The sequence below is a fragment of the Pinus tabuliformis genome, chromosome 4_2 (genome assembly GCF_031772625.1).
Source record: "Pinus tabuliformis cultivar Carrire ecotype Pingquan chromosome 4_2, CPIR1, whole genome shotgun sequence".
NCBI classification, from domain to species: domain Eukaryota; kingdom Viridiplantae; phylum Streptophyta; class Pinopsida; order Pinales; family Pinaceae; genus Pinus; species Pinus tabuliformis.
Genome location: NC_142304.1, coordinates 1,159,393,397 through 1,159,420,298, shown reverse-complemented (window position 1 = coordinate 1,159,420,298; position 26,902 = coordinate 1,159,393,397). Strand labels below are relative to the sequence as shown.

Sequence of the window (26,902 nt, the reverse complement as noted above, 5' to 3'; positions counted from 1 at the left end):
GCCTAGTGTTGCCACATCATCATTGCCCCTGCCACATCATCTGCCCATTGTGGTGGTTGTCTAACTCCCTAAGGAATTTGGAAATTCTGGCACTTGGGTATTCTTCCTCTCATTCTGTTGATCATTTTTTATGTAATGCATGCATCAATTTGCCCAATTCTCCCCCTATTTTTTCACTTGGAAGCATTTTTTTCACATGTTGACCAAGTTTTACCAAGATATAACTAGCCATTGTCTTCTCTGATTGGAAAAATTCGACGTGGCATGGATTCCTCACATCAAACTGCACAATCCGATACCAAGTTGACTTTTTTATCACTAGGACCACTCTACATTGGGAACTTTGAACTGCCCCAGGAGACGTGAAAGTTGTTAATATGAGACTCTAATGCATGAGAGTTGTTTAAGGAATATTGCACCAAAGCTAAGTCCACCTACAAACTCTATTGACCATGACCAAGTGGTAAGACATAGGTGCACCTTGACGTGGGTTGAAGTTTGAACTGGCCCATATGCCAATGATCACCCCTATAGATGCAAGCTCCCATAAAACCATGAGTCCTCAAGAAAACTCACCTAAGGCCCTCCAATCTTGTACAGGATGAAAGTAACTTGAAATGAACTTCAAGGGACCACCCATGGTCTGACCAAAATAACAAGATAAAGATTCACAAACAAGACATAGGTCAAGGATACCTAATACAAGGCCTCACGTGGTTTTTACAACGTTTTTGACTTGTCACCTTGGGCTTATAGTGGTGGTGATAAATAATGCAAAGTGTTCATATGTACCCCTGCTGACATGTAGGGTAACATAGCCCATAAACACGCTTCCAAGGGTGCTTTGGTGTCGCTTCCACCCAGATTGCAATTTGGGAACAAGGGACAAAGGGGAACACTCCCACGTGGCGTAGGATAAAATGCTAATTTTCCTTTCTATCAACGTTCTGAATCAAAGTCCCCCTCATGAAAATGAAAACTGCAAGTGGAAAAGGACAAAAGAGGCCAAAAAACTGACTTTGAAATGATAAGAGCATGTTTGCTAGCCGTGACCCTTTTAAATCGGAAAAAGATCAAAGTTGTAGCGTTTCCGAAGAATCTCACATGTCAAACATTTCTTCCCAAACAAAACAATTCTTTTAAAAATAGTTCAATAACAACTGGCAATTGTACGTTGAAGGACAAAACTCTATAATGAATACCAACATTTAAATTATGTTCATTTGGTGATGAATGCACACAAATGGAATACTTACTAATTGATGGAATTGTAATGTTCCAAACTAGGAAAATTAGTGCTATGCAAAGCAAACAATAAAAATGACACCATAAAATTGAAACATTCAGTGCACACCCATAAAAAGTCCAGGAATAACCAACAGCTGAGCCATTTTATTAAATCTTTCTGGAGCAAATACAATAGTGATGGAATGGTGCACCTAGGCTTGCCTCCAAGGACAAGCATGAGAAAACCCAGGTGAGCAAATGGTGATCCTAGTGTTGCCTAACTGCTGCTCCCAAGGTGATCTGTGCTGCCCAGAAAACTACACTGCCTGCTGGAAAGGATGTGCTGGAAACTCCACTTCCTATGCTCAGAAAATTCTGCAACTTCAGCTCTCGGCTCCTCAACAAAAACCCACCAAAACCCAGAAAGGGTTTGGCCTAGTTCAAACCTCTAAAAATCGATTTCCATGGACCACATCCTCCTCCTTACACTAGAAATCTCGGCTTGTCTGGAAATGGTTGGGAAAGCCCCCCAGAGTCCAAATCACCCCCAAATGCTGAGATGCTATCCCCTATGGATTTCCTCACTTTTCCCAGCTGACACCAGCTCCATGGCTCTCTCCCCTAGCTCCCACGTGAGCCCCAGAATGGCCCTTTGCGCAGTCCACAATGGTTGTAAGTCGAGCTGCCCAAATGTAGCAATCTCCCGGTCCAAAACTCCTCCCAAATGTTGATCTTCTGTTGTAACTCCAATCCCAAACTTTACCGGCAAGTGCTGCCTGGATAAACCCCCAAATCAGCTATGCGTGTTCCCCTCCTGCATTGTTGTTACTTCATGCCTCACGCTATGACTGCATAATCCCCTGTGTTGTTGTTACCCCGTGCCTCAAGTTGTGGCTACGCAATCCCCTTGTGCAGATGTTACTCCGTCCCTCAAGCTATGACTGCGCAATTTCCGTTGTGCTATTGTTACTCTCCCTGCTGCTGAAACTCGACTTGCATCTGTTGTAGCTCGTCTCTCTGCTGCTACTACGAACTAAGATGAAGTAGAACTCCCTCCTAGCATTGGCATTCAAAGTCCACCGAAGCAAAGGCTGGGATTTCCGCTCGAAAACATCCGATGTGCTAAACAGCACCTGCAGACTTGCCTCACTGCTCAAGCGTGCTCTTGTCAAAAGACAAATTCTGAAAATGGTAGATGATGCCCAAATGAGGAGTGTAGTCTTCCTTTTATAGATTTCGTGGAGCCTTTTTTTCCCTCCATTTCCCCTCCTTCGTGGGTCCCCCACTAAGCCATCGATTTTCCCTCTCATGCAATTCGAACTATTGGCTTAGGGGGTGAGTATTTTCCTTGTGTGGGTGGCCCCCACATGCTACTAATAAAACCAAAATAATTTACTTCTAACTCCTAAGTTTCCTAATAAAATAGAATGGGCCCCATCTCCTCCAAAATTGGCCCCAAAGTATAGAAATTAATCTTGTTCCAAAATAATTTAGGAAGGGAAATTACAGGAATGTCACAGCATAGAGGTAACTTATGCTATTTATTTACTCTGTTCTATTAGATGCAACATTCCTTGTTCCATATCATATTGTCATTTATATTCTCTGTGCATATTTTATGCTCAAAATGACAGGAACTGTGAATGTTGAGAATATATTTTACCTCCTTACAGTGGCTTGCTTCGGAACCCCCCGATGACAGTAGATGTCTATTATTGGATCCAACAAAAGATGTTAACACTCTAGAATGGATCACAGCCTCTGAAGCAGGGCCTTCAGTGAGTTCATGCCTTCTGCACGGTAACATGCGATGTGCAATGCTTTCTGGTATGCAAAGGCGATTGATTGCCCCTTGAAAAACAGTAAGCAATATGGAGACAAATCCCAGAAGCATCAACTCTGCACGCATTCAGAACAGTACCATTTTCAGGATTGGAGTTGGACAATTTTATCTATTGCTTTCAGAAGAAGCACAGAATCAAAATTTAATAGAATGACGGTAGACAGTTTAAATGTGAAGATTGAATCTGCAATATCTTTACATTTAGAATGGTAGTTAGTATGAAACATTCAACCACGAGACCTATCAATCAAACAATAGGTTTACAAAACATATTTAGCTTCTACCATAAACAGTCCATGCAGGTTTGAAAGCTTAAAACTTTTAAATCCACTAGATAATTTCAGGTTAACCAAATCCATGTAATAAACAGAATTATAAGATGCATATATTTTATTAGTAATTGGAGAATCTAGCAACAGAAGTTAAACTTATTTACAAGTTAATAAATTAAACATTTTAATCTCCCTATAATATAAAATGGAAACAAAAGACCATTACAATCAAATTTACAGGGCTGTTAGAGCAAGAAGCAGGTGAATCCAGTGACATTTTCAAAACTTGAAGCTGAAATGGGTGTATAGAAGAGTTTGATACTCGTGAACTTCCTGAAATAGAAAGAAACAAATGTCCTATCCTGTCTTAAATTTATATATTCAGTTCTTTGGCATGGAGCCAATAGATTGTTACAAGTTGGGTTCAGGCTAAGAAGTTGACCAACAAAGAGAGTTAGTTCAACAAGAATTAAAATATTATTTTCTCAAACCTCTATTAGAGTTGTCTAAATATGGCATGAATAGCATTTTCAGCTTGGTATTTTATGTACATCACGTTGGGAGATAGTATTATTTGCAAATATCGATTGCACAAATTTAATGCCCATGGGTTTGCCATTGCAATTCCAACAAGCGGTTGAGATATCCTTAGAACCTATCAGAGTCCTTGTTTGGTGTTATTTGGTGGGCTAAGCGTGTGACCAACCCCGAGGGGGAAGCCACAAATCCAGGCCCTGCAGTTCTGGAAAGCTGTCCACTTATGATCCTTTCTAGCAACTATAAATTATGCACGTGATTTTTTGAGTTCCTCAACCTGTACCCAAGTAAGGCCCTCATCTAGTAAGATATCGTTGGGGATTGCAAGAGTTTCCTCTTATCGTTCAAAGCTTGTAGATGGTCCTCAACAGATAGAAGAAGAACGATCAACATATAGTTGGAATTACCCTGGCCTCACTAGAAAAATATCCTTCAAATCGAAGGTGTCATGGATGAAGCTCAGAACTGCCTTGAAAAGATTTCCAACTTTCCTCTACTTCAGATTAGGCTATGGATATTTGTTTAACTATTCCTATGACAATGAATGAAACAGTCCACAAAATGTGACTATTTCTTGAGAGAAAAGATGCGAGGGCCAGATAAAATACAGTGACGCAGAATAATGCCCACTTTTAATGAGGTATATCTTTCACGTCTATTGTCAATTTTAATTTTAAGATCGAGTATACTACCCATCAGTATAGGCTAGCTGATTTAAATGATGTTATAGTTAAATCAAATAAATTGATTAGTGTACAAACTTTATATTTTCAATAGGGAGAAACATTCAAAGTCACGTACCTTCTTGCATCTTCACTAGGGCATCATACAATGGTTTTTGGCTCCTCCTCAACAAGTTCTGCAAAATAAATTCATTTAAACAAAATATATACTTGACATCTTCACCCAACTTTTGACTATGCAAGCAACTCAGCTTCATTAAAAAAAATTCCATGCTAATAATTCAATTTGCAGAATGCATGATATGGTCTCAAACATGCAAAAAGTTTTAAAATGTTATTCTTCTGTTCAAATGAAAGAAAGTACATGTGCAAATAATAAGAAAATGCTCACTTTGGATGAGTCTATGAATAAAATATATCCAATAATATGTAGTAGTCATCTATTTCTGCAACAAAGTTGGGTCACTTTGAAGTTCAGGGGTAAAACACTAATTCTCTGTTGCATAAGAGCAATAGTTCCATTTTAATGAAATTAAGATATAACTTTATCATACTAATATACCTAATTGGGGTATTATTACCCCCATTTCAGCAGGGGTCCATGGACACATTTCAATTTTGGCCACACCATTTGATCCAATTGGATTATTATATTATTTGTCACCCGTCTTGATTCTTTTAGAGTGGCAAAATGGGAGGAATCAGTTCACAGGAACATTTTTACCAGCAGGTCCCAGTTTGGCGAATTGGGGTTTTTAACCTTCCAAAGACAGTTTGAGGCATTTCATAAAGTTGTTTGGGGTCCAAAAACTTTCGGTTGCACCAGACCCCCTGATACCTTTCCAAGGACTTAAGAAAGACCTCAAACGGAATCCATATGCAAAAATTATGCCACCCAGAAGTTGACCTTCCAGTTTTGACCACCTTGCCCCCAAGTCATCTCCTTCCTCATGCAACTCACAGCATGTCTTCACTGATATCAATGAGAGTTGTATGTCGGAGATAGTTATTGAACAAGAATTCCTGAAATTGATTATTGATTACTCCATATTCAGGTTGCAAGAGAGGACCCAATGGTGTAAGCTGAATTCCTCATTTCCCTTTTCATCCATGACTCCTCTCCATGATCCATAGTCATTTTATTTCCCCACCACCTGCCCTCATTGCTCTAATCAAATTGGTGAGTATTATGAGATGGTAGTCACTGATTGTGATATTTCTTTGTTCTATCTCTTGATTAAGCATAAGGGTAAAAGGTGTAACATTGACTTGATTATATGTTGGTTTCATTGGTTGCATGACTATACTTAGTCAACATGCCATCTACTACAATGTTAGTCTAGGTTGCGTTGCATTTATCATTTTGTTGTGTCACATCATAGATCAAATTGCAATTAGTTATATTTTCTTTTTTGTATGGATTTATTCATATATATAAAGGATGATAACCAACACCCACTGCACATGCTTCCAAACAAATTGATTTGAGTGTGGGTAAATAGTCTGTAAGCCCAGGGATTGTAGGGGTTCTCATGAACTCGTTGTTTAAGCATATCTATCATGTGCTCTACGACGAGCACGAGTCCTAGAATTGGAGCCAAATGTTACCCACCAAAATGGGTAACCCCCTAGGAAAAAACTTTTCTCCTATTTTGGAAAGTCAGCAGCCTTACACATTAGCCCGATAATGATGACATGTTAGCTCCACCATCTACACTAATCACTACACTTCTCACCATCTGGCATTCCTCTTGAAAGAAGGTGGATTATGTTAGCCACCACCAATGGGTGACCACAAAGGAGAAATTTTTCTCTTAAATTTGTCTTCAGTCAGCAATCAGCAACCCCTGACAACCACAAGTGTAGCCAATATTGTGCCATATGTCTCTGCACTCTGAGCCAGTGACATGTCCCGTTGCCCATCTATCCAGATCATATGTTTGAAGATGGGCCATCCAATCCTAAATGTATGGTTTTTCATTATGTAATTGGGTGCTTATGCTTGTTTTTTTTGGGCACACTTGGTTATTGATTAATGGGTGACTTGGAAAAGGAAGGGTTTTGACTGTAATCTTGTTCCCTTACCTTAACAAGGGGGGTTAATCCTCAACCCATAGTCCTGTGGAATCTCCCCTACTAGCTTACAACTATAGGATGGGCACTACTTGGGAAACCCAAAAATTTGGAAATGCAATCCCGTTTTCCCTTTCCACATTTTTCACTCCCCTCCACACATTACATGCCCTATTTCATCATCTTACCTCTCGGTCCACATGACCACAGGTTCACAAGGCTCTAGTACTCCCCCTCCCCTTGTCCACATGTCTGGGTCGGGCCTGGAACGATGCCCCGGAGGTTGATGCAGCTAGAAAAAAAGATAAAATCCTATAAAGGCCACATACAAAAGGAAATAATACCAAAAAATGCAAAAGATGGCTAGGACAATAAAATTTAGTGCATGGGCAAAAGCCAAAAATGAGCTCTGCCCCTAATCATTATGGTCATCACCTTAGTTCATAGGGCCCTTATGAGTGACCCCTGCATCATTAAGGAACCCACAGATGTCCCAACCACTAGTGGGCAATGAACTATCCCACCTTAACGGGGTAATCATTACTATATCATACACAACATTCTCTCATCCCCTGGAGCCCCAAGCAATAAAATAAAAGAAAAATCAATAAAAGGCAAAAGGCAAATGAATAAGGCTGGAAAAACAAAGGTCGAAGTAACTCATGTACCATGATTGTTCCCTCCTACATTCATACACCCAAATATGTGGACACCCCTCATTATTACCACCCTTGAGCCCATGGCATTTGGCCTTGAGACCCCTATGTCCCAATCCACCTCAACATTATGCACATGACACCTGCAACTTGAAGGATGTACCTTGGACATGTCCTTCCCTTTAGGGGATGCGAATGCCAAATAGGGTTGTTTATTAACTACTTTTACCTAAGAAGGTAACACCATTACATGCTCAAAGCCCCAAATTTGGAAGGGAAACCCACTATGAAGTCTCAATTTCTACCCTTGATTAACGAGTTTATTCACTCAATTGCACTAATGAATTATTGTCTCTGAAGGTGAGGAGACGCATTGAATCTTATAGAGGATTCACAGGTGGTTTCATTATGGGATGAGGAACTTAACTGGGGCCGAAGCCCACCAGAGAATCATAGTGACACTTGTAATGGAAGCGTTGAGAGCCGTGGGTTTCCATCATGTGACAAAGCATTATCTCATGCCATCGACAACTTTAGCGCGTTACTACTAGGCTAAGGGCAACAATGGAGCGATAGCCCACTATCACCTCAGCTAAGGCTCCCTACTCTTTATGGACGTTCACCGATGGGAGGAAACCCATTATGATAAGGATCACAAAAAGGATGGACCAATGATAGGGCGAAGGGTGATCCTAGAAGCCTATTCACAAGAGAGGCTCAAATATGTGCCTTGCTTGTATTGGAAGACAAGATGGAAGTGTTTGGGGAAAATTTCTAGGGTTAGGTTTTGAGTATGTCTTATAAAGGAGATACCTAAGCCCTAGAATTCTTGTGGAAACTTTAGTTCCAGGTGATCTTTGAAGAATTAATCTTGATAGTGCATGGGACCACAAAGAACCAAGTGGACCCGAGGTCCAATCAAGGGGATAGGATTAGCAACCAATGATATGCTTTACCTAATTAGGGAGGGGAAAGGGATCAAGGAATGAGTTTTCAATGAAAGGAAATGCAAGGATCCCAGTGAGGTTTCTAGCCTAAGGGAAACCAAGGGAAAGAATTGGTCTTCGAGCTAGGGATTGTGATATCTATAGATCCCACCGTCAGAATCTCATAAAATTTGGAGGGCTTCTTGAGGACACACCAGCGCAGTTGTGGACCAAATATCGAAGTTTTTGGATGGCTAGATAGTGAGATAATTGTTTCCCTAGGTGACCTAGAGGACTAGAGAAGAGGAAAGGGGAGAAGAAAGAAAGGTTTAAGGTGATCACCTTTGGGTGGACCAATGACTAATCCTTTGGGGAGATTGAAGTCAAGTAGAATTATGACTATGGATCTTTGAACTTTCTAGGTCAAGGAGGCCTCAAAGACAACTTCGCTTGGCACTAGGGCAGTAGCAAAAGCAACTTCAAAACTTTATACTTCGTTTTGCAAAATAAATGACTTGTCAAGATGAATTTCAGTAATGAAACATCCCTAGGAACATTCATTCATTATACCTGGCCCATACATGAAGCATTCACTATCCAAAAACAAAATTTCCACAAATTCGCATAAAAGATGCAGCAAATAAGCCCTAGTATAGTGAAATCCCAGCGACAATGTATGTGACAAAACTAGAAAGAAAGAATAGCATTAAAATGTACTTCCATGTGTTGACGCACAGATTGTCTGGGCAGCGCGACAACGCTCAGACCGGGCGCTGTCACCCTCATCCCTGATCTCTCCGTTTAAGCCGTCTCTGAAGGCTAAGGGGGGTAGACCCTTTGGGATAAAGGAAGACCAACTATGGACCAATTGGGTTGGGAGACACAACAAGGCAATTTAGCACCTGATTGATTTTAGAAATTAATGTAACAATGCCTTATGGAGTTAATGATTGAATGATTATTTATTAGATGTTGCAGAAATATGAACCTTGTAAAACAATCATTTATCATCAAATAACCCAAGCAAAGATTAATTTTACCAAATGCGAGATAATCGACAAATGCACAATGCCTTAAAAATATTCCAACAATTAAAATTCAAAAGTTTAAATGCTTTAAATAACCATGCAATTTTAAATGCTAACCAGTTATCACTTTCATATAGCTAATATTCTAATAAACATTTAAGCATGTTTAACCATATAAAAATGATAAATATTAATCCCACATCAAAAATATATTAGCCTTAGCGAAATACACCAAAATTTGGAAATATGACCAATCCTTGAGCCAAGACTAAGTCTAACAAAATATTTCAAAAAAAAAAAAAAAAAAAAAATTAATAGTTAAAAACTAAGTCACCTGACACGAGGATTCAAGATTCGTAGGATTCGAGATTCGTGGTGTCGGATTCGGATACAATGACCCCCCGGAACAGGACACATAGGATTCGTTATATATTATTTTATTAAAATATATATATATATATATATATATATAAATAAATAAATAAAAATACATACATATATATATATATATATATATATATATTAAAAATTAGATATTTCTTACACAAATTTTAATTAATGATACAAATTTATTGATTTCAAACATAGATCTTCATCTATAGCTATTAGCATGCATAGTACATACAAAATTCAAATACATGTCAGTGGTACTAGTCACATAAATGATAAATCTATTAAACCATGATTCATAATTCATAAGTTATAACTGAAAGACAACTTACAACTACAAGATAGTAAAATAAACACACTAACAACTATAGTTTTCTCATTAAGTCATCAAATCAAAATGTGTTACATAGGTAGTGCTGGTGCAATGCCAATGGCAAATAGAAATAGAAAATATAAAACAATTACAGGTATACAAGCTTCAAGACATCAATCAGCATCACTGTCCTCATCATCATGGTCCCCACTGCTCTCCTCTGCATCCTCCTCCTCCCCTGTATCCATAGTCACCTCTGCATCTGCTGGTGTGGAGGTTGACCCCTCTAAGTCATCAAATCTAACAGGCTCTAGCACTATATCATTGAGATCCATGTTGGCCAATGCCAACTCAACACTAGTGTCTAGACCCATATCATCAGGAAAGACATCCCACATCTTTGTCTTTCCCCTCAACCACTCTTCCCTCTGCCTATAAATAAGACGAAGGTTGGTGTGCACATACACCATTGTCTCTGCCCTGGACTGCTCAAACCTGCTCTTCTTCACACTATACAAATTCCCATATGTGCCCCAATTCCTCTCGCAACAAGAGGATGAAGTCACCTGAGAGAGGACCCTCATGGCTAACTGCTGAAGAGGAGGCTTGTTGCCCCATGATTTGCCCACCAAGAATAGGGCTTCTTAGCCCCCCTGTCTCTAATCACATCATAACCTCCAAATCGACCACTGCCAATGGAAAACTCTACAAAGGCATCATCCACCTCAGCGAGCAATGCACTATCGCGATAAATCCGCCTGAATGCCTCTTTCCTCCCCTATAAGATTTTACCATCCATGTGAGGAGGGAATCTGCGGGAAGGTCCACCATTCAGCCACTCATGGTTGTAGTATTTGGGGTTCAATGAGTGAGCCAAACAATGTAAAGGTGTACAATTCTTGTCCCATTTGCTGACAAGAATATCATGTATGGTATCACAGAAGGCCTCTGGTGATGTCTCATACTCGGGGCACTCATTCTGTAGAATAATGCTTCTCACAGACTCAATCATGGAATCCCATCCCTCATAAACCTCTCCTAGGATGGGTTTGTCTGTATCTGCAAATCGAAGCAAAGAAATGATTGGGTCCATGATCCGAATAATTAGATCTACCCTCTCCCACCAAGCATCATCTAGCACTGTGTCCTTCACTCTTTTAGAGGCTACCTGATCTGTCTTTCTCCAAAAAGACCAAAACTCAGAAATAACCATGGACCCAAGAGCGGTCTTGACCTCCCTCAACCTCTTCAACATCATGAATGAAGATGCAAACTGTGTATCCGCAATCTTCAACAATGATAAATTGTTGTACTCCTTGTAGATAGTGAGGGCATTTGTATGATTTTGCACAAAGTTACGAATATGTCTTGCATCCTCAATAATGCTTCCAATCCAAAGCACATCAGAAGCAATGGATTTCAGTGCTAAGTTCAATGAATGGACAATGAAAGGTGTCCAAAACACTTGTGGATATTTAGCTTCCACAATCATGCCAGCAGTCTTGCAAACAGGTGCATTATCTGTAATGATTTGCACACAAGAATCAACACCTACATCTTCAATAACTTTAATAAATAACTCACCAATAAATTGTGCATCCTTATATTCGACAAGTGTATCCGCTGCTTTCATGAAAACTAGACCACTCAAGAAAGACACCATGAAGTTGATGATTGGGTGTCATGCTAGATCTGTCGAGGTAACTCATGTACCATGATTGCTCCCTCCTACATTCATACACCCAAATATGTGGACACCCCTCATTATTACCACCCTTGAGCCCATGGCATTTGGCCTTGAGACCCCTATGTCCCAATCCACCTCAACATTATGCACATGACACCTGCAACTTGAAGGATGTACCTTGGACATGTCCTTCCCTTTAGGGGATGCGAATGCCAAATAGGGTTGTTTATTAACTACTTTTACCTAGGAAGGTAACACCATTACATGCTCAAAGCCCCAAATTTGGAAGGGAAACCCACTATGAAGTCTCAATTTCTACCCTTGATTAACGAGTTTATTCACTCAATTGCACTAATGAATTATTGTCTCTGAAGGTGAGGAGACGCATTGAATCTTATAGAGGATTCACAGGTGGTTTCATTATGGGATGAGGAACTTAACTAGGGCCGAAGCCCACCAGAGAATCATAGTGACACTTGTAATGGAAGCGTTGAGAGCCGTGGGTTTCCATCATGTGACAGAGCATTATCTCATGCCATCGACAGCTTTAGCGCGTTACTACTAGGCTAAGGGCAACAATGGAGCGATAGCCCACTATCACCTCAGCTAAGGCTCCCTACTCTTTATGGACGTTCACCGATGGGAGGAAACCCATTATGATAAGGATCACAAAATGGATGGACCAATGATAGGGCGAAGGGTGATCCTGGAAGCCTGTTCACAAGAGAGGCTCAAATATGTGGCTTGTTTGTCTTGGAAGACAAGATGGAAGTGTTTGGGGAAAATTTCTAGGGTTAGGTTTTGAGCATGTCTTATAAAGGAGATACCTAAGCCCTAGAATTCTTGTGGAAACTTGGGTTCCAGGTGATCTTTGAAGAATTAATCTTGATAGTGCATGGGACCACACGGAACAAAGTGGACCCGAGGTCCAATCAAGGGGATAGGATTAGCAACCAATGATATGCTTTACCTAATTAGGGAGGGGAAAGGGATCAAGGAATGAGTTTTCAATGAAAGGAAATGCAAGGATCCCAGTGAGGTTTCTAGCCTAAGGGAAACCAAGGGAAAGAATTGGTCTTCGAGCTAGGGATTGTGATATCTATAGATCCCACCGTCAGAATCTCATAAAATTTGGAGGGCTTCTTGAGGACACACCAGCGCAATTGTGGACCAAATATCGAAGTTTTTGGATGGCTAGATCGTGAGATAATTGTTTCCCTAGGTGACCTAGAGGACTAGAGAAGAGGAAAGGGGAGAAGAAAGAAAGGTTTAAGGTGATCACCTTTGGGTGGACCAATGACTAATCCTTTGGGAAGATTGGAGTCAAGTAGAATTATGACTATGGATCTTTGAACTTTCTAGGTCTAGGAGGCCTCAAAGACAACTTCGCTTGGCACTAGGGCAGTAGCAAAAGCAAATTCAAAACTTTATACTTCGTTTTGCAAAATAAATGACTTGTCAAGATGAATTTCAGTAATGAAGCATCCCTAGGAACATTCATTCATTATACCTGGCCCATACATGAAGCATTCACTATCCAAAAATAAAATTTCCAAAACTTCGCATAAAAGATGCAGCAAATAAGCCCTAGTATAGTGAAATCCCAGCGACAATGTATGTGACAAAACTAGAAAGAAAGAATAGCATTAAAATGTACTTCCATGTGTTGACGCACAGATTGTCTGGGCAGCGCGACAACGCTCAGACCAGGGGCTGTCACCTTGATCCCTGATCTCTCCGTTTAAGCCATCTCTGAAGGCTAAGGGGGGTAGACCCTTTGGGATAAAGGAAGACCAACTGTGGACCAGTTGGGTTGGGAGACACAACAAGGCAATTTAGCACCTGATTGATTTTAAAAATTAATGTAACAATGCCTTATGGAGTTAATGATTAAATGATTATTTATTAAATGTTGCAGAAATATGAACCTTGTAAAACAATCATTTATCATCAAATAACCCAAGCAAAGATTAATCTTACCAAATGTGAGATAATCGACAAATGCACAATGCCTTAACAATATTTCAACAATTAAAATTCAAAAGTTTAAATGCTTTAAATAACCATGCAATTTTAAATGCTAACCAGTTATCACTTTCATATAGCTAATCTTCTAATAAACATTTAAGCATGTTTAACCATATAAAAATGATAAATATTAATCCCACATCAAAAATATATTAGCCTTAGCGAAATACACCAAAATTTGGAAATATGACCAATCCTTGAGCCAAGACTAAGTCTGACAAAATATTTCAAAAAAAAAAATTATTTTTCTAATAGTTGAAAACTAAGTCACCTGACACGGGGATTCAAGATTCGTAGGATTCGAGATTCGTGGTGTCGGATTCGGATACATTGACCCCCCGGAACAGGACACGTAGGATTCGTTATATATTATTTTATTAAAATATATATATATATATATTTAAAATATATATATATATTTAAAATATATATATATATATATATATTAAAAATTAGATATTTCTTCCACAAATTTTAATTAATGATACAAATTTATTGATTTCAAACATAGATCTTCATCTATAGCTACTAGCATGCATAGTACATACAAAATTCAAATACATGTCAGTGGTACTAGTCACATAAATGATAAATCTATTAAATCATGATTCATAATTCATAAGTTATAACTGAAAGAAAACTTACAACTACAAGATATTAAAATAAACACACTGACAACTGTAGTTTTCTCATTAAGTCATCAAATCAAAATGTGTTACATAGGTAGTGTTGGTGCAATGCCAATGGTAAATAGAAATAGAAAATATAAAACAATTACAGGTATACAAGCCTCAAGACATCAATCAGCATCATTGTCCTCATCATCATGGTCCCCACTGCTCTCCTCTGCATCCTCCTCCTCCCCTGTATCCATAGTCACCTCTGCATCTGCTGGTGTGGAGGTTGACCCCTCTAAGTCATCAAATCTAACAGGCTCTAGCACTGTATCATTGAGATCCATGTTGGCCAATGCCAACTCAACACTAGTGTCTAGACCCATATCATCAGGAAAGACATCCCACATCTTTGTCTTTCCCCTCAACCACTCTTCCCTCTGCCTATAAATAAGACGAAGGTTGGTGTGCACATACACCATTGTCTCTGCCCTGGACTGCTCAAACCTGCTCTTCTTCACACTATACAAATTCCCATATGTGCCCCAATTCCTCTCGCAACAAGAGGATGAAGTCACCTAAGAGAGGACCCTCATGGCTAACTGCTGAAGAGGAGGGCTTGTTGCCCCATGATTTGCCCACCAAGAATAGGGCTTCTTAGCCCCCCTGTCTCTAATCACATCATAACCTCCAAATCGACCACTGCCAATGGAAAACTCTACAAAGGCATCCTCCACCTCAGCAAGCAATGCACTATCCTGATAAATCCGCCTGAATGCCTCTTTCCTCCCCTGTGAGATTTTACCATCCATGTGAGGAGGGAATCTGCGGGAAGGTCCACCATTCAGCCACTCATGGCTGTAGTATTTGGGGTTCAATGAGTGAGACAAACAATGTAAATGTGTACAATTCTTGTCCCATCTGCTGACAAGAATATCATGTATGGTATCACAGAAGGCCTCTGGTGATGTCTCATACTCAGGGCACTCACTCTGTAGAATAATGCTTCTCACAGACTCAATCATGGAATCCCATCCCTCATAAACCTCTCCTAGGACGGGTTTGTCTGTATCTGCAAATCGAAGCAAAGAAATGATAGGGTCCATGATCCGAATAATTAGATCTACCCTCTCCCACCAAGCATCATCTAGCACTGTGTCCTTCACTCTTTTAGAGGCTACCTGATCTGTCTTTCTCCAAAAAGACCAAAACTCAGAAATAACCATGGACACAAGAGCGGTCTTGACCTCCCTCAACCTCTTCAACATCATGAATGAATATGCAAACTGTGTATCCGCAATCTTCAACAATGATAAATTGTTGTACTCCTTGTAGATAGTGAGGGCATTTGTATGATTTTGCACAAAGTTACGAATATGTCTTGCATCGTCAATAATGCTTCCAATCCAAAGCACATCAGAAGCAATGGATTTCAGTGCTAAGTTCAATGAATGAACAATGCAAGGTGTCCAAAACACTTGTGGATATTTAGCTTCCACAATCATGCCAGCATTCTTGCAAACAGGTGCATTATCTGTAATGATTTGCACACAAGAATCAACACCTACATCTTCAATAACTTTAATAAATAACTCACCAATAAATTGTGCAGCCTTATATTCGACAAGTGTATCCGCTGCTTTCATGAAAACTAGACCACTCAAGAAAGACACCATGAAGTTGATGATTGGGTGTCATGCTAGATCTGTCGAGGTAACTCATGTACCATGATTGCTCCCTCCTACATTCATACACCCAAATATGTGGACACCCCTCATTATTACCACCCTTGAGCCCATGGAATTTGGCCTTGAGACCCCTATGTCCCAATCCACCTCAACATTACGCACATGACACTTGCAACTTGAAGGATGTACCTTGGACATGTCCTTCCCTTTAGGGGATGCGAATGCCAAATAGGGTTGTTTATTAACTACTTTTACCTAGGAAGGTAACACCATTACATGCTCAAAGCCCCAAATTTGGAAGGGAAACCCACTATGAAGTCTCAATTTCTACCCTTGATTAACGAGTTTATTCACTCAATTGCACTAATGAATTATTGTCTCTGAAGGTGAGGAGACGCATTGAATCTTATAGAAGATTCACAGGTGGTTTCATTATGGGATGAGGAACTTAACTGGGGCCAAAGCCCACTAGAGAATCATAGTGACACTTGTAACGGAAGCGTTGAGAGTCGTGGGTTTCCATCATGTGACAGAGCATTATCTCATGCCATCGACAACTTTAGCGCGTTACTACTAGGCTAAAGGCAACAATGGAGCGATAGCCCACTATCACCTCAGCTAAGGCTCCCTACTCTTTTTGGACATTCACCGATGGGAGGAAACCCATTATGATAAGGATCACAAAATGGATGGACCAATGATAGGGCGAAGGGTGATCCTAGAAGCCTATTCAAAAGAGAGGCTCAAATATGTGGCTTATTTGTCTTGGAAGACAAGATGGAAGTGTTTGGGGAAAATTTCTAGGGTTAGGTTTTGAGTATGTCTTATAAAGGAGATACCTAAGCCCTAGAATTCTTGTGGAAACTTGGGTTCCAGGTGATCTTTGAAGAATTAATCTTGATAGTGCATGGGACCACACAGAACCAAGTGGACCCGAGGTCCAATCAAGAGGATAGGATTAGCAACCAATGATATGCTTTACCTAATTAGGGAGGGGAAAGGGATCAAGGAATGAGTTTTCAATGAAAGGAAATGCAAGGACCCCAGTGAGGTTTCTAGCCTAAGGGAAACCAAGGGAAAGAATTGGTCTTTGAGCTAGGGATTGTGATATCTATAGATCCCACCGTCAGAATCTCATAAAATTTGGAGGGCTTCTTGAGGACACACCAGCGCAGTTGTGGACCAAATATCGAATTTTTTGGATGGCTAGATCATGAGATAATTGTTTCCCTAGGTGACCTAGAGGACTAGAGAAGAGGAAAGGGGAGAAGAAAGAAAGGTTTAAGGTGATCACCTTTGGGTGGACGAATGACTAATCCTTTGGGGAGATTGGAGTCAAGTAGAATTATGACTATGGATATTTGAACTTTCTAAGTCAAGGAGGCCTCAAAGACAACTTCGCTTGGCACTAGGGCAGTAGCATAAGCAACTTCAAAACTTTATACTTCGTTTTGCAAAATAAATGACTTGTCAAGATGAATTTCAGTAATGAAACATCCCTAGGAACATTCATTCATTATACCTGGCCCATACATGAAGCATTCACTATCCAAAAACAAAATTTCCACAACTTCGCATAAAAGATGCAGCAAATAAGCCCTAGTATAGTGAAATCCCAGCGACAATGTATGTGACAAAACTAGAAAGAAAGAATAGCATTAAAATGTACTTCCATGTGTTGACGCACAGATTGTCTGGGCAGCGCGACAACGCTTAGACCGGGGGCTGTCACCCTGATCCCTGATCTCTCCGTTTAAGCCGTCTCTGAAGGCTAAGGGGGGTAGAACATTTGGGATAAAGGAAGACCAACTGTGGACCAGTTGGGTTGGAAGACACAACAAGGCAATTTAGCACCTGATTGATTTTAGAAATTAATGTAACAATGCCTTATGGAGTTAATGGTTAAATGATTATTTATTAAATGTTGCAGAAATATGAACCTTGTAAAACAATCATTTATCATCAAATAACCCAAGCAAAGATTAATTTTACCAAATGCGAGATAATCGACAAATGCACAATGCCTTAACAATATTCCAACAATTAAAATTCAAAAGTTTAAATGCTTTAAATAACCATGCAATTTTAAATGCTAACCAGTTATCACTTTCATATAGCTAATCTTCTAATAAACATTTAAGCATGTTTAACCATATAAAAATGATAAATATTAATCCCACATCAAAAATATATTAGCCTTAGCGAAATACACCAAAATTTGGAAATATGACCAATCCTTGAGCCAAGACTAAGTCTGACAAAATATTTCAAAGTCACCTGACACGAGGATTCAAGATTCGTAGGATTCGAGATTCGTGGTGTCGGATTCGGATACATTGACCCCCCGGAACAGGACACGTAGGATTCATTATATATTATTTTATTAAAATATATATATATATATACATATATATATATATTTAAAATATATATATATATATATATTAAAAATTAGATATTTCTTACACAAATTTTAATTAATGATACAAATTTATTGATTTCAAACATAGATCTTCATCTATAGCTATTAGCATGCATAGTACATACAAAATTCAAATACATGTCAGTGGTACTAGTCACATAAATCTATTAAATCATGATTCATAATTCATAAGTTATAACTGAAAGACAACTTACAACTACAAGATAGTAAAATAAACACACTGACAATTGTAGTTTTCTCATTAAGTCACCAAATCAAAATGTGTTACATAGGTAGTGCTGGTGCAATGCCAATGGCAAATAGAAATAGAAAATATAAAACAATTACAGGTATACAAGCCTCAAGACATCAATCAGCATCACTGTCCTCATCATCATGGTCCCCACTGCTCTCCTCTGCATCCTCCTCCTCCCCTGTATCCATAGTCACCTCTGCATCTGCTGGTGTGGAGGTTGACCCCTCTAAGTCATCAAATCTAACAGACTCTAGCACTGTATCATTGAGATCCATGTTGGCCAATGCCAACTCAACACTGGTGTCTAGACCCATATCATCAGGAAAGACATCCCACATCTTTGTCTTTCCCCTCAACCACTCTTCCCTCTGCCTATAAATAAGACGAAGGTTGGTGTGCACATACACCATTGTCTCTGCCCTGGACTGCTCAAACCTGCTCTTCTTCACACTATAAAAATTCCCATATGTGCCCCAATTCCTCTCGCAACAAGAGGATGAAGTCACCTGAGAGAGGACCCTCATGGCTAACTGCTGAAGAGGAGGGCTTGTTGCCCCATGATTTGCCCACCAAGAATAGGGCTTCTTAGCCCCCCTGTCTCTAATCACATCATAACCTCCAAATCGACCACTGCCAATGGAAAACTCTACAAAGGCATCCTCCACCTCAGCGAGCAATGCACTATCGCGATAAATCCGCCTGAATGCCTCTTTCCTCCCCTATAAGATTTTACCATCCATGTGAGGAGGGAATCTGCGAGAAGGTCCACCATTCAGCCACTCATGGTTGTAGTATTTGGGGTTCAATGAGTGAGCCAAACAATGTAAAGGTGTACAATTCTTGTCCCATTTGCTGACAAGAATATCATGTATGGTATCACAGAAGGCCTCTGGTGATGTCTCATACTCGGGGCACTCACTCTGTAGAATAATGCTCCTCACAGACTCAATCATGGAATCCCATCCCTCATAAACCTCTCCTAGGATGGGTTTGTCTGTATCTGCAAATCGAAGCAAAGAAATGATAGGGTCCATGATCCGAATAATTAGATCTACCCTCTCCCACCAAGCATCATCTAGCACTGTGTCCTTCACTCTTTTAGAGGCTACCTGATCTGTCTTTCTCCAAAAAGACCAAAACTCAGAAATAACCATGGACCCAAGAGCGGTCTTGACCTCCCTCAACCTCTTCAACATCATGAATGAAGATGCAAACTGTGTATCCGCAATCTTCAACAATGATAAATTGTTGTACTCCTTGTAGATAGTGAGGGCATTTGTATGATTTTGCACAAAGTTACGAATATGTCTTGCATCCTCAATAATGCTTCCAATCCAAAGCACATCAAAAGCAATGGATTTCGGTGCTAAGTTCAATGAATGGACAATGCAAGGTGTCCAAAACACTTGTGGATATTTAGCTTCCACAATCATGCCAGCAGTCTTGCAAACAGGTGCATTATCTGTAATGATTTGCACACAAGAATCAACACCTACATCTTCAATAACTTTAATAAATAACTCACCAATAAATTGTGCATCCTTATATTCGACAAGTGTATCCGCTGCTTTCATGAAAACTAGACCACTCAAGAAAGACACCATGAAGTTGATGATTGGGTGTCATGCTAGATCTGTCGAGGTAACTCATGTACCATGATTGCTCCCTCCTACATTCATACACCCAAATATGTGGACACCCCTCATTATTACCACACTTGAGCCCATGGCATTTGGCCTTGAGACCCCTATGTCCCAATCCACCTCAACATTACGCACATGACACTTGCAACTTGAAGGATGTACCTTGGACATGTCCTTCCCTTTAGGGGATGCGAATGCCAAATAGGGTTGTTTATTAACTACTTTTACCTAGGAAGGTAACACCATTACATGCTCAAAGCCCCAAATTTGGAAGGGAAACCCACTATGAAGTCTCAATTTCTACCCTTGATTAACGAGTTTATTCACTCAATTGCACTAATGAATTATTGTCTCTGAAGGTGAGGAGACGCATTGAATCTTATAGAGGATTCACAGGTGGTTTCATTATGGGATGAGGAACTTAACTGGGGCCGAAGCCCACCAGAGAATCATAGTGACACTTGTAATGGAAGCGTTGAGAGCCGTGGGTTTCCATCATGTGACAGAGCATTATCTCATGCCATCGACAGCTTTAGCGCGTTACTACTAGGCTAAGGGCAACAATGGAGCGATAGCCCACTATCACCTCAGCTAAGGCTCCCTACTCTTTATGGACGTTCACCGATGGGAGGAAACCCATTATGATAAGGATCACAAAATGGATGGACCAATGATAGGGCGAAGGGTGATCCTGGAAGCCTGTTCACAAGAGAGGCTCAAATATGTGGCTTGTTTGTCTTGGAAGACAAGATGGAAGTGTTTGGGGAAAATTTCTAGGGTTAGGTTTTGAGCATGTCTTATAAAGGAGATACCTAAGCCCTAGAATTCTTGTGGAAACTTGGGTTCCAGGTGATCTTTGAAGAATTAATCTTGATAGTGCATGGGACCACACGGAACCAAGTGGACCCGAGTTCCAATCAAGGGGATAGGATTAGCAACCAATGATATGCTTTACCTAATTAGGGAGGGGAAAGGGATCAAGGAATGAGTTTTCAATGAAAGGAAATGCAAGGATCCCAGTGAGGTTTCTAGCCTAAGGGAAACCAAGGGAAAGAATTGGTCTTCGAGCTAGGGATTGTGATATCTATAGATCCCACCGTCAGAATCTCATAAAATTTGGAGGGCTTCTTGAGGACACACCAGCGCAATTGTGGACCAAATATCGAAGTTTTTGGATGGCTAGATCGTGAGATAATTGTTTCCCTAGGTGACCTAGAGGACTAGAGAAGAGGAAAGGGGAGAAGAAAGAAAGGTTTAAGGTGATCACCTTTGGGTGGACCAATGACTAATCATTTGGGAAGATTGGAGTCAAGTAGAATTATGACTATGGATCTTTGAACTTTCTAGGTCAAGGAGGCCTCAAAGACAACTTCGCTTGGCACTAGGGCAGTAGCAAAAGCAACTTCAAAACTTTATACTTCGTTTTGCAAAATAAATGACTTGTCAAGATGAATTTCAGTAATGAAACATCCCTAGGAACATTCATTCATTATACCTGGCCCATACATGAAGCATTCACTATCCAAAAACAAAATTTCCACAACTTCGCATAAAAGATGCAGCAAATAAGCCCTAGTATAGTGAAATCCCAGCGACAATGTATGTGACAAAACTAGAAAGAAAGAATAGCATTAAAATGTACTTCCATGTGTTGACGCACAGATTGTCTGGGCAACGGGACAACGCTCAGACCGGGGCTGTCACCTTGATCCCTGATCTCTCCGTTTAAGCCATCTCTGAAGGCTAAGGGGGGTAGACCCTTTGGGATAAAGGAAGACCAACTGTGGACCAGTTGGGTTGGGAAACACAACAAGGCAATTTAGCACCTGATTTATTTTTAAAATTAATGTAACAATGCCTTATGGAGTTAATGATTAAATGATTATTTATTAAATGTTGCAGAAATATGAACCTTGTAAAACAATCATTTATCATCAAATAACCCAAGCAAAGATTAATCTTACCAAATGTGAGATAATCGACAAATGCACAATGCCTTAACAATATTTCAACAATTAAAATTCAAAAGTTTAAATGCTTTAAATAACCATGAAATTTTAAATGCTAACCAGTTATCACTTTCATATAGCTAATCATCTAATAAACATTTAAGCATGTTTAACCATATAAAAATGATAAATATTAATCCCACATCAAAAATATATTAGCCTTAGCAAAATACACCAAAATTTGGAAATATGACCAATCCTTGAGCCAAGACTAAGTCTGACAAAATATTTCAAAAAAAAAAAATATTTTTTAATAGTTGAAAACTAAGTCACCTGACACGGGGATTCAAGATTCGTAGGATTCGAGATTCGTGGTGTCGGATTCGGATACATTGAACCCCCGTAACAGGACACGTAGGATTTGTTATATATTATTTTATTAATATATATATATATATATATATATATATTTAAAATATATATATATATATATATATATATATATATATTTAAAATATTATATATATATATATTTAAAATATATATATATTTTAAATATATATATATATATATATTTTAAATATATATATATATATTAAAAATTAGATATTTCTTCCACAAATTTTAATTAATGATACAAATTTATTGATTTCAAACATAGATCTTCATCTATATCTATTAGCATGCATAGTACATACAAAATTCAAATACATGTCAGTGGTACTAGTCACATAAATGATAAATCTATTAAATCATGATTCATAATTCATAAGTTATAACTGAAAGAAAACTTACAACTACAAGATATTAAAATAAACACACTGACAACTGTAGTTTTCTCATTAAGTCATCAAATCAAAATGTGTTACATAGGTAGTGTTGGTGCAATGTCAATGGTAAATAGAAATAGAAAATATAAAACAATTACAGGTATACAAGCCTCAAGACATCAATCAGCATCACTGTCCTCATCATCATGGTCCCCACTGCTCTCCTCTGCATCCTCCTCCTCCCCTGTATCCATAGTCACCTCTGCATCTGCTGGTGTGGAGGTTGACCCCTCTAAGTCATCAAATCTAACAGGCTCTAGCACTGTATCATTGAGATCCATGTTGGCCAATGCCAACTCAACACTAGTGTCTAGACCCATATCATCAGGAAAGACATCCCACATCTTTGTCTTTCCCCTCAACCACTCTTCCCTCTGCCTATAAATAAGACGAAGGTGGGTGTGCACATACACCATTGTCTCTGCCCTGGACTGCTCAAACCTGCTCTTCTTCACACTATACAAATTCCCATATGTGCCCCAATTCCTCTCGCAACAAGAGGATGAAGTCACCTGAGAGAGGACCCTCATGGCTAACTGCTGAAGAGGAGGGCTTGTTGCCCCATGATTTGCCCACCAAGAATAGGGCTTCTTAGCCCCCCTGTCTCTAATCACATCATAACCTCCAAATCGACCACTGCCAATGGAAAACTCTACAAAGGCATTCCACCTCAGCAAGCAATGCACTATCCTGATAAATCAGCCCGAATGCCTCTTTCCTCCCCTGTGAGATTTTACCATCCATGTGAGGAGGGAATCTGTGGGAAGGTCCACCATTCACCCACTCATGGCTGTAGTATTTGGGGTTTAATGAGTGAGCCAAACAATGTAAAGGTGTACAATTCTTGTCCCATCTGCTGACAAGAATATCATGTATGGTATCACAGAAGGCCTCTGGTGATGTCTCATACTCAGGGCACTCACTCTGTAGAATAATGCTTCTCACAGACTCAATCATGGAATCTCATCCCTCATAAACCTCTCCTAGGACGGGTTTGTCTGTATCTGCAAATCGAAGCAAAGAAATGATAGGGTCCATGATCCGAATAATTAGATCTACCCTCTCCCACCAAGCATCATCTAGCACTGTGTCCTTCACTCTTTTAGAGGCTACCTGTTCTGTCTTTCTCCAAAAAGACCAAAACTCATAAATAACCATGGACCCAAGAGCGGTCTTGACCTCCCTCAACCTCTTCAACATCATGAATGAATATGCAAACTGTGTATCCGCAATCTTCAACAATGATAAATTGTTGTACTCCTTGTAGATAGTGAGGGCATTTGTATGATTTTGCACAAAGTTACGAATATGTCTTGCATCGTCAATAATGCTTCCAATCCAAAGCACATCAGAAGCAATGGATTTCAGTGCTAAGTTCAATGAATGGACAATGCAAGGTGTCCAAAACACTTGTGGATATTTAGCTTCCACAATCATGCCAGCATTCTTGCAAACAGGTGCATTATCTGTAATGATTTGCACACAAGAATCAACACCTACATCTTCAATAACTTTAATAAATAACTCACCAATAAATTGTGCAGCCTTATATTCGACAAGTGTATCCACTGCTTTCATGAAAACTAGACCACTCAAGAAAGACACCATGAAGTTGATGATTGGGTGTCATGCTAGATCTGTCGAGGTAACTCATGTACCATGATTGCTCCCTCCTACATTCATACACCCAAATATGTGGACACCCCTCATTATTACCACCCTTGAGCCCATGGAATTTGGCCTTGAGACCCCTATGTCCCAATCCACCTCAACATTACGCACATGACACCTGCAACTTGAAGGATGTACCTTGGACATGTCCTTCCCTTTAGGGGATGCGAATGCCAAATAGGGTTGTTTATTAACTACTTTTACCTAGGAAGGTAACACCATTACATGCTCAAAGCCCCAAATTTGGAAGGGAAACCCACTATGAAGTCTCAATTTCTACCCTTGATTAACGAGTTTATTCACTCAATTGCACTAATGAATTATTGTCTCTGAAGGTGAGGAGACGCATTGAATCTTATAGAGGATTCATAGGTGGTTTCATTATGGGATGAGGAACTTAACTGGGGCCGAAGCCCACTAGAGAATCATAGTGACACTTGTAATGGAAGCGTTGAGAGCCGTGGGTTTCCATCATGTGACAGAGCATTATCTCATGCCATCGACAACTTTAGCGCGTTACTACTAGGCTAAGGGCAACAATGGAGCGATAGCCCACTATCACCTCAGCTAAGGCTCCCTACTCTTTATGGACATTCACCGATGGGAGGAAACCCATTATGATAAGGATCACAAAATGGATGGACCAATGATAGGGCGAAGGGTGATCCTAGAAGCCTATTCAAAAGAGAGGCTCAAATATGTGGCTTATTTGTCTTGGAAGACAAGATGGAAGTGCTTGGGGAAAATTTCTAGGGTTAGGTTTTGAGTATGTCTTATAAAGGAGATACCTAAGCCCTAGAATTCTTGTGGAAACTTGGGTTCCAGGTGATCTTTGAAGAATTAATCTTGATAGTGCATGGGACCACACAGAACCAAGTGGACCCGAGGTCCAATCAAGAGGATAGGATTAGCAACCAATGATATGCTTTACCTAATTAGGGAGGGGAAAGGGATCAAGGAATGAGTTTTCAATGAAAGGAAATGCAAGGATCCCAGTGAGGTTTCTAGCCTAAGGGAAACCAAGGGAAAGAATTGGTCTTTGAGCTAGGAATTGTGATATCTATAGATCCCACCGTCAAAATCTCATAAAATTTGGAGGGCTTCTTGAGGACACACCAGCGCAGTTGTGGACCAAATATCGAAGTTTTTGGATGGCTAGATCGTGAGATAATTGTTTCCCTAGGTGACCTAGAGGACTAGAGAAGAGGAAAGGGGAGAAGAAAGAAAGGTTTAAGGTGATCACCTTTGGGTGGACGAATGACTAATCCTTTGGGGAGATTGGAGTCAAGTAGAATTATGACTATGGATATTTGAACTTTCTAAGTCAAGGAGGCCTCAAAGACAACTTCGCTTGGCACTAGGGCAGTAGCAAAAGCAACTTCAAAACTTTATACTTCGTTTTGCAAAATAAATGACTTGTCAAGATGAATTTCAGTAATGAAACATCCCTAGGAACATTCATTCATTATACCTGGCCCATACATGAAGCATTCACTATCCAAAAACAAAATTTCCACAACTTCGCATAAAAGATGCAGCAAATAAGCCCTAGTATAGTGAAATCCCAGCGACAATGTATGTGACAAAACTAGAAAGAAAGAATAGCATTAAAATGTACTTCCATGTGTTGACGCACAGATTGTCTGGGCAGCGCGACAACGCTTAGACCAGGGGCTGTCACCCTGATCCCTGATCTCTCCGTTTAAGTCGTCTCTGAAGGCTAAGGGGGATAGACCCTTTGGGATAAAGGAAGACCAACTGTGGACCAGTTGGGTTGGAAGACACAACAAGGCAATTTAGCACCTGATTGATTTTAGAAATTAATGTAACAATGCCTTATGAAGTTAATGGTTAAATGATTATTTATTAAATGTTGCAGAAATATGAACCTTGTAAAACAATCATTTATCATCAAATAACCCAAGCAAAGATTAATTTTACCAAATGCGAGATAATCGACAAATGCACAATGCCTTAACAATATTCCAACAATTAAAATTCAAAAGTTTAAATGCTTTAAATAACCATGCAATTTTAAATGCTAACCAGTTATCACTTTCATATAGCTAATCTTCTAATAAACATTTAAGCATGTTTAACCATATAAGAATGATAAATATTAATCCCACATCAAAAATATATTAGCCTTAGCGAAATACACCAAAA

The 26,902-nt window shown here is 39.6% G+C and overlaps 1 protein-coding gene across 1 annotated transcript in view; it reads right to left on the bottom strand.

The window, feature by feature from the left end:
• Nucleotides 1–26,902, bottom strand: part of LOC149173783 (MLO-like protein 1) — a 525,125-nt gene that overhangs the window by 472,377 nt on the left and 25,846 nt on the right. The window contains exons 2-3 of the mRNA XM_089424731.1: nucleotides 4,681–4,738; nucleotides 2,891–3,126 (exon numbers count right to left, since the gene is read on the bottom strand). Of these exons, the coding sequence (XP_089280857.1) occupies nucleotides 2,891–3,126; nucleotides 4,681–4,738 (294 nt within the window). The remainder of the gene's footprint in view (nucleotides 1–2,890; nucleotides 3,127–4,680; nucleotides 4,739–26,902) is intronic.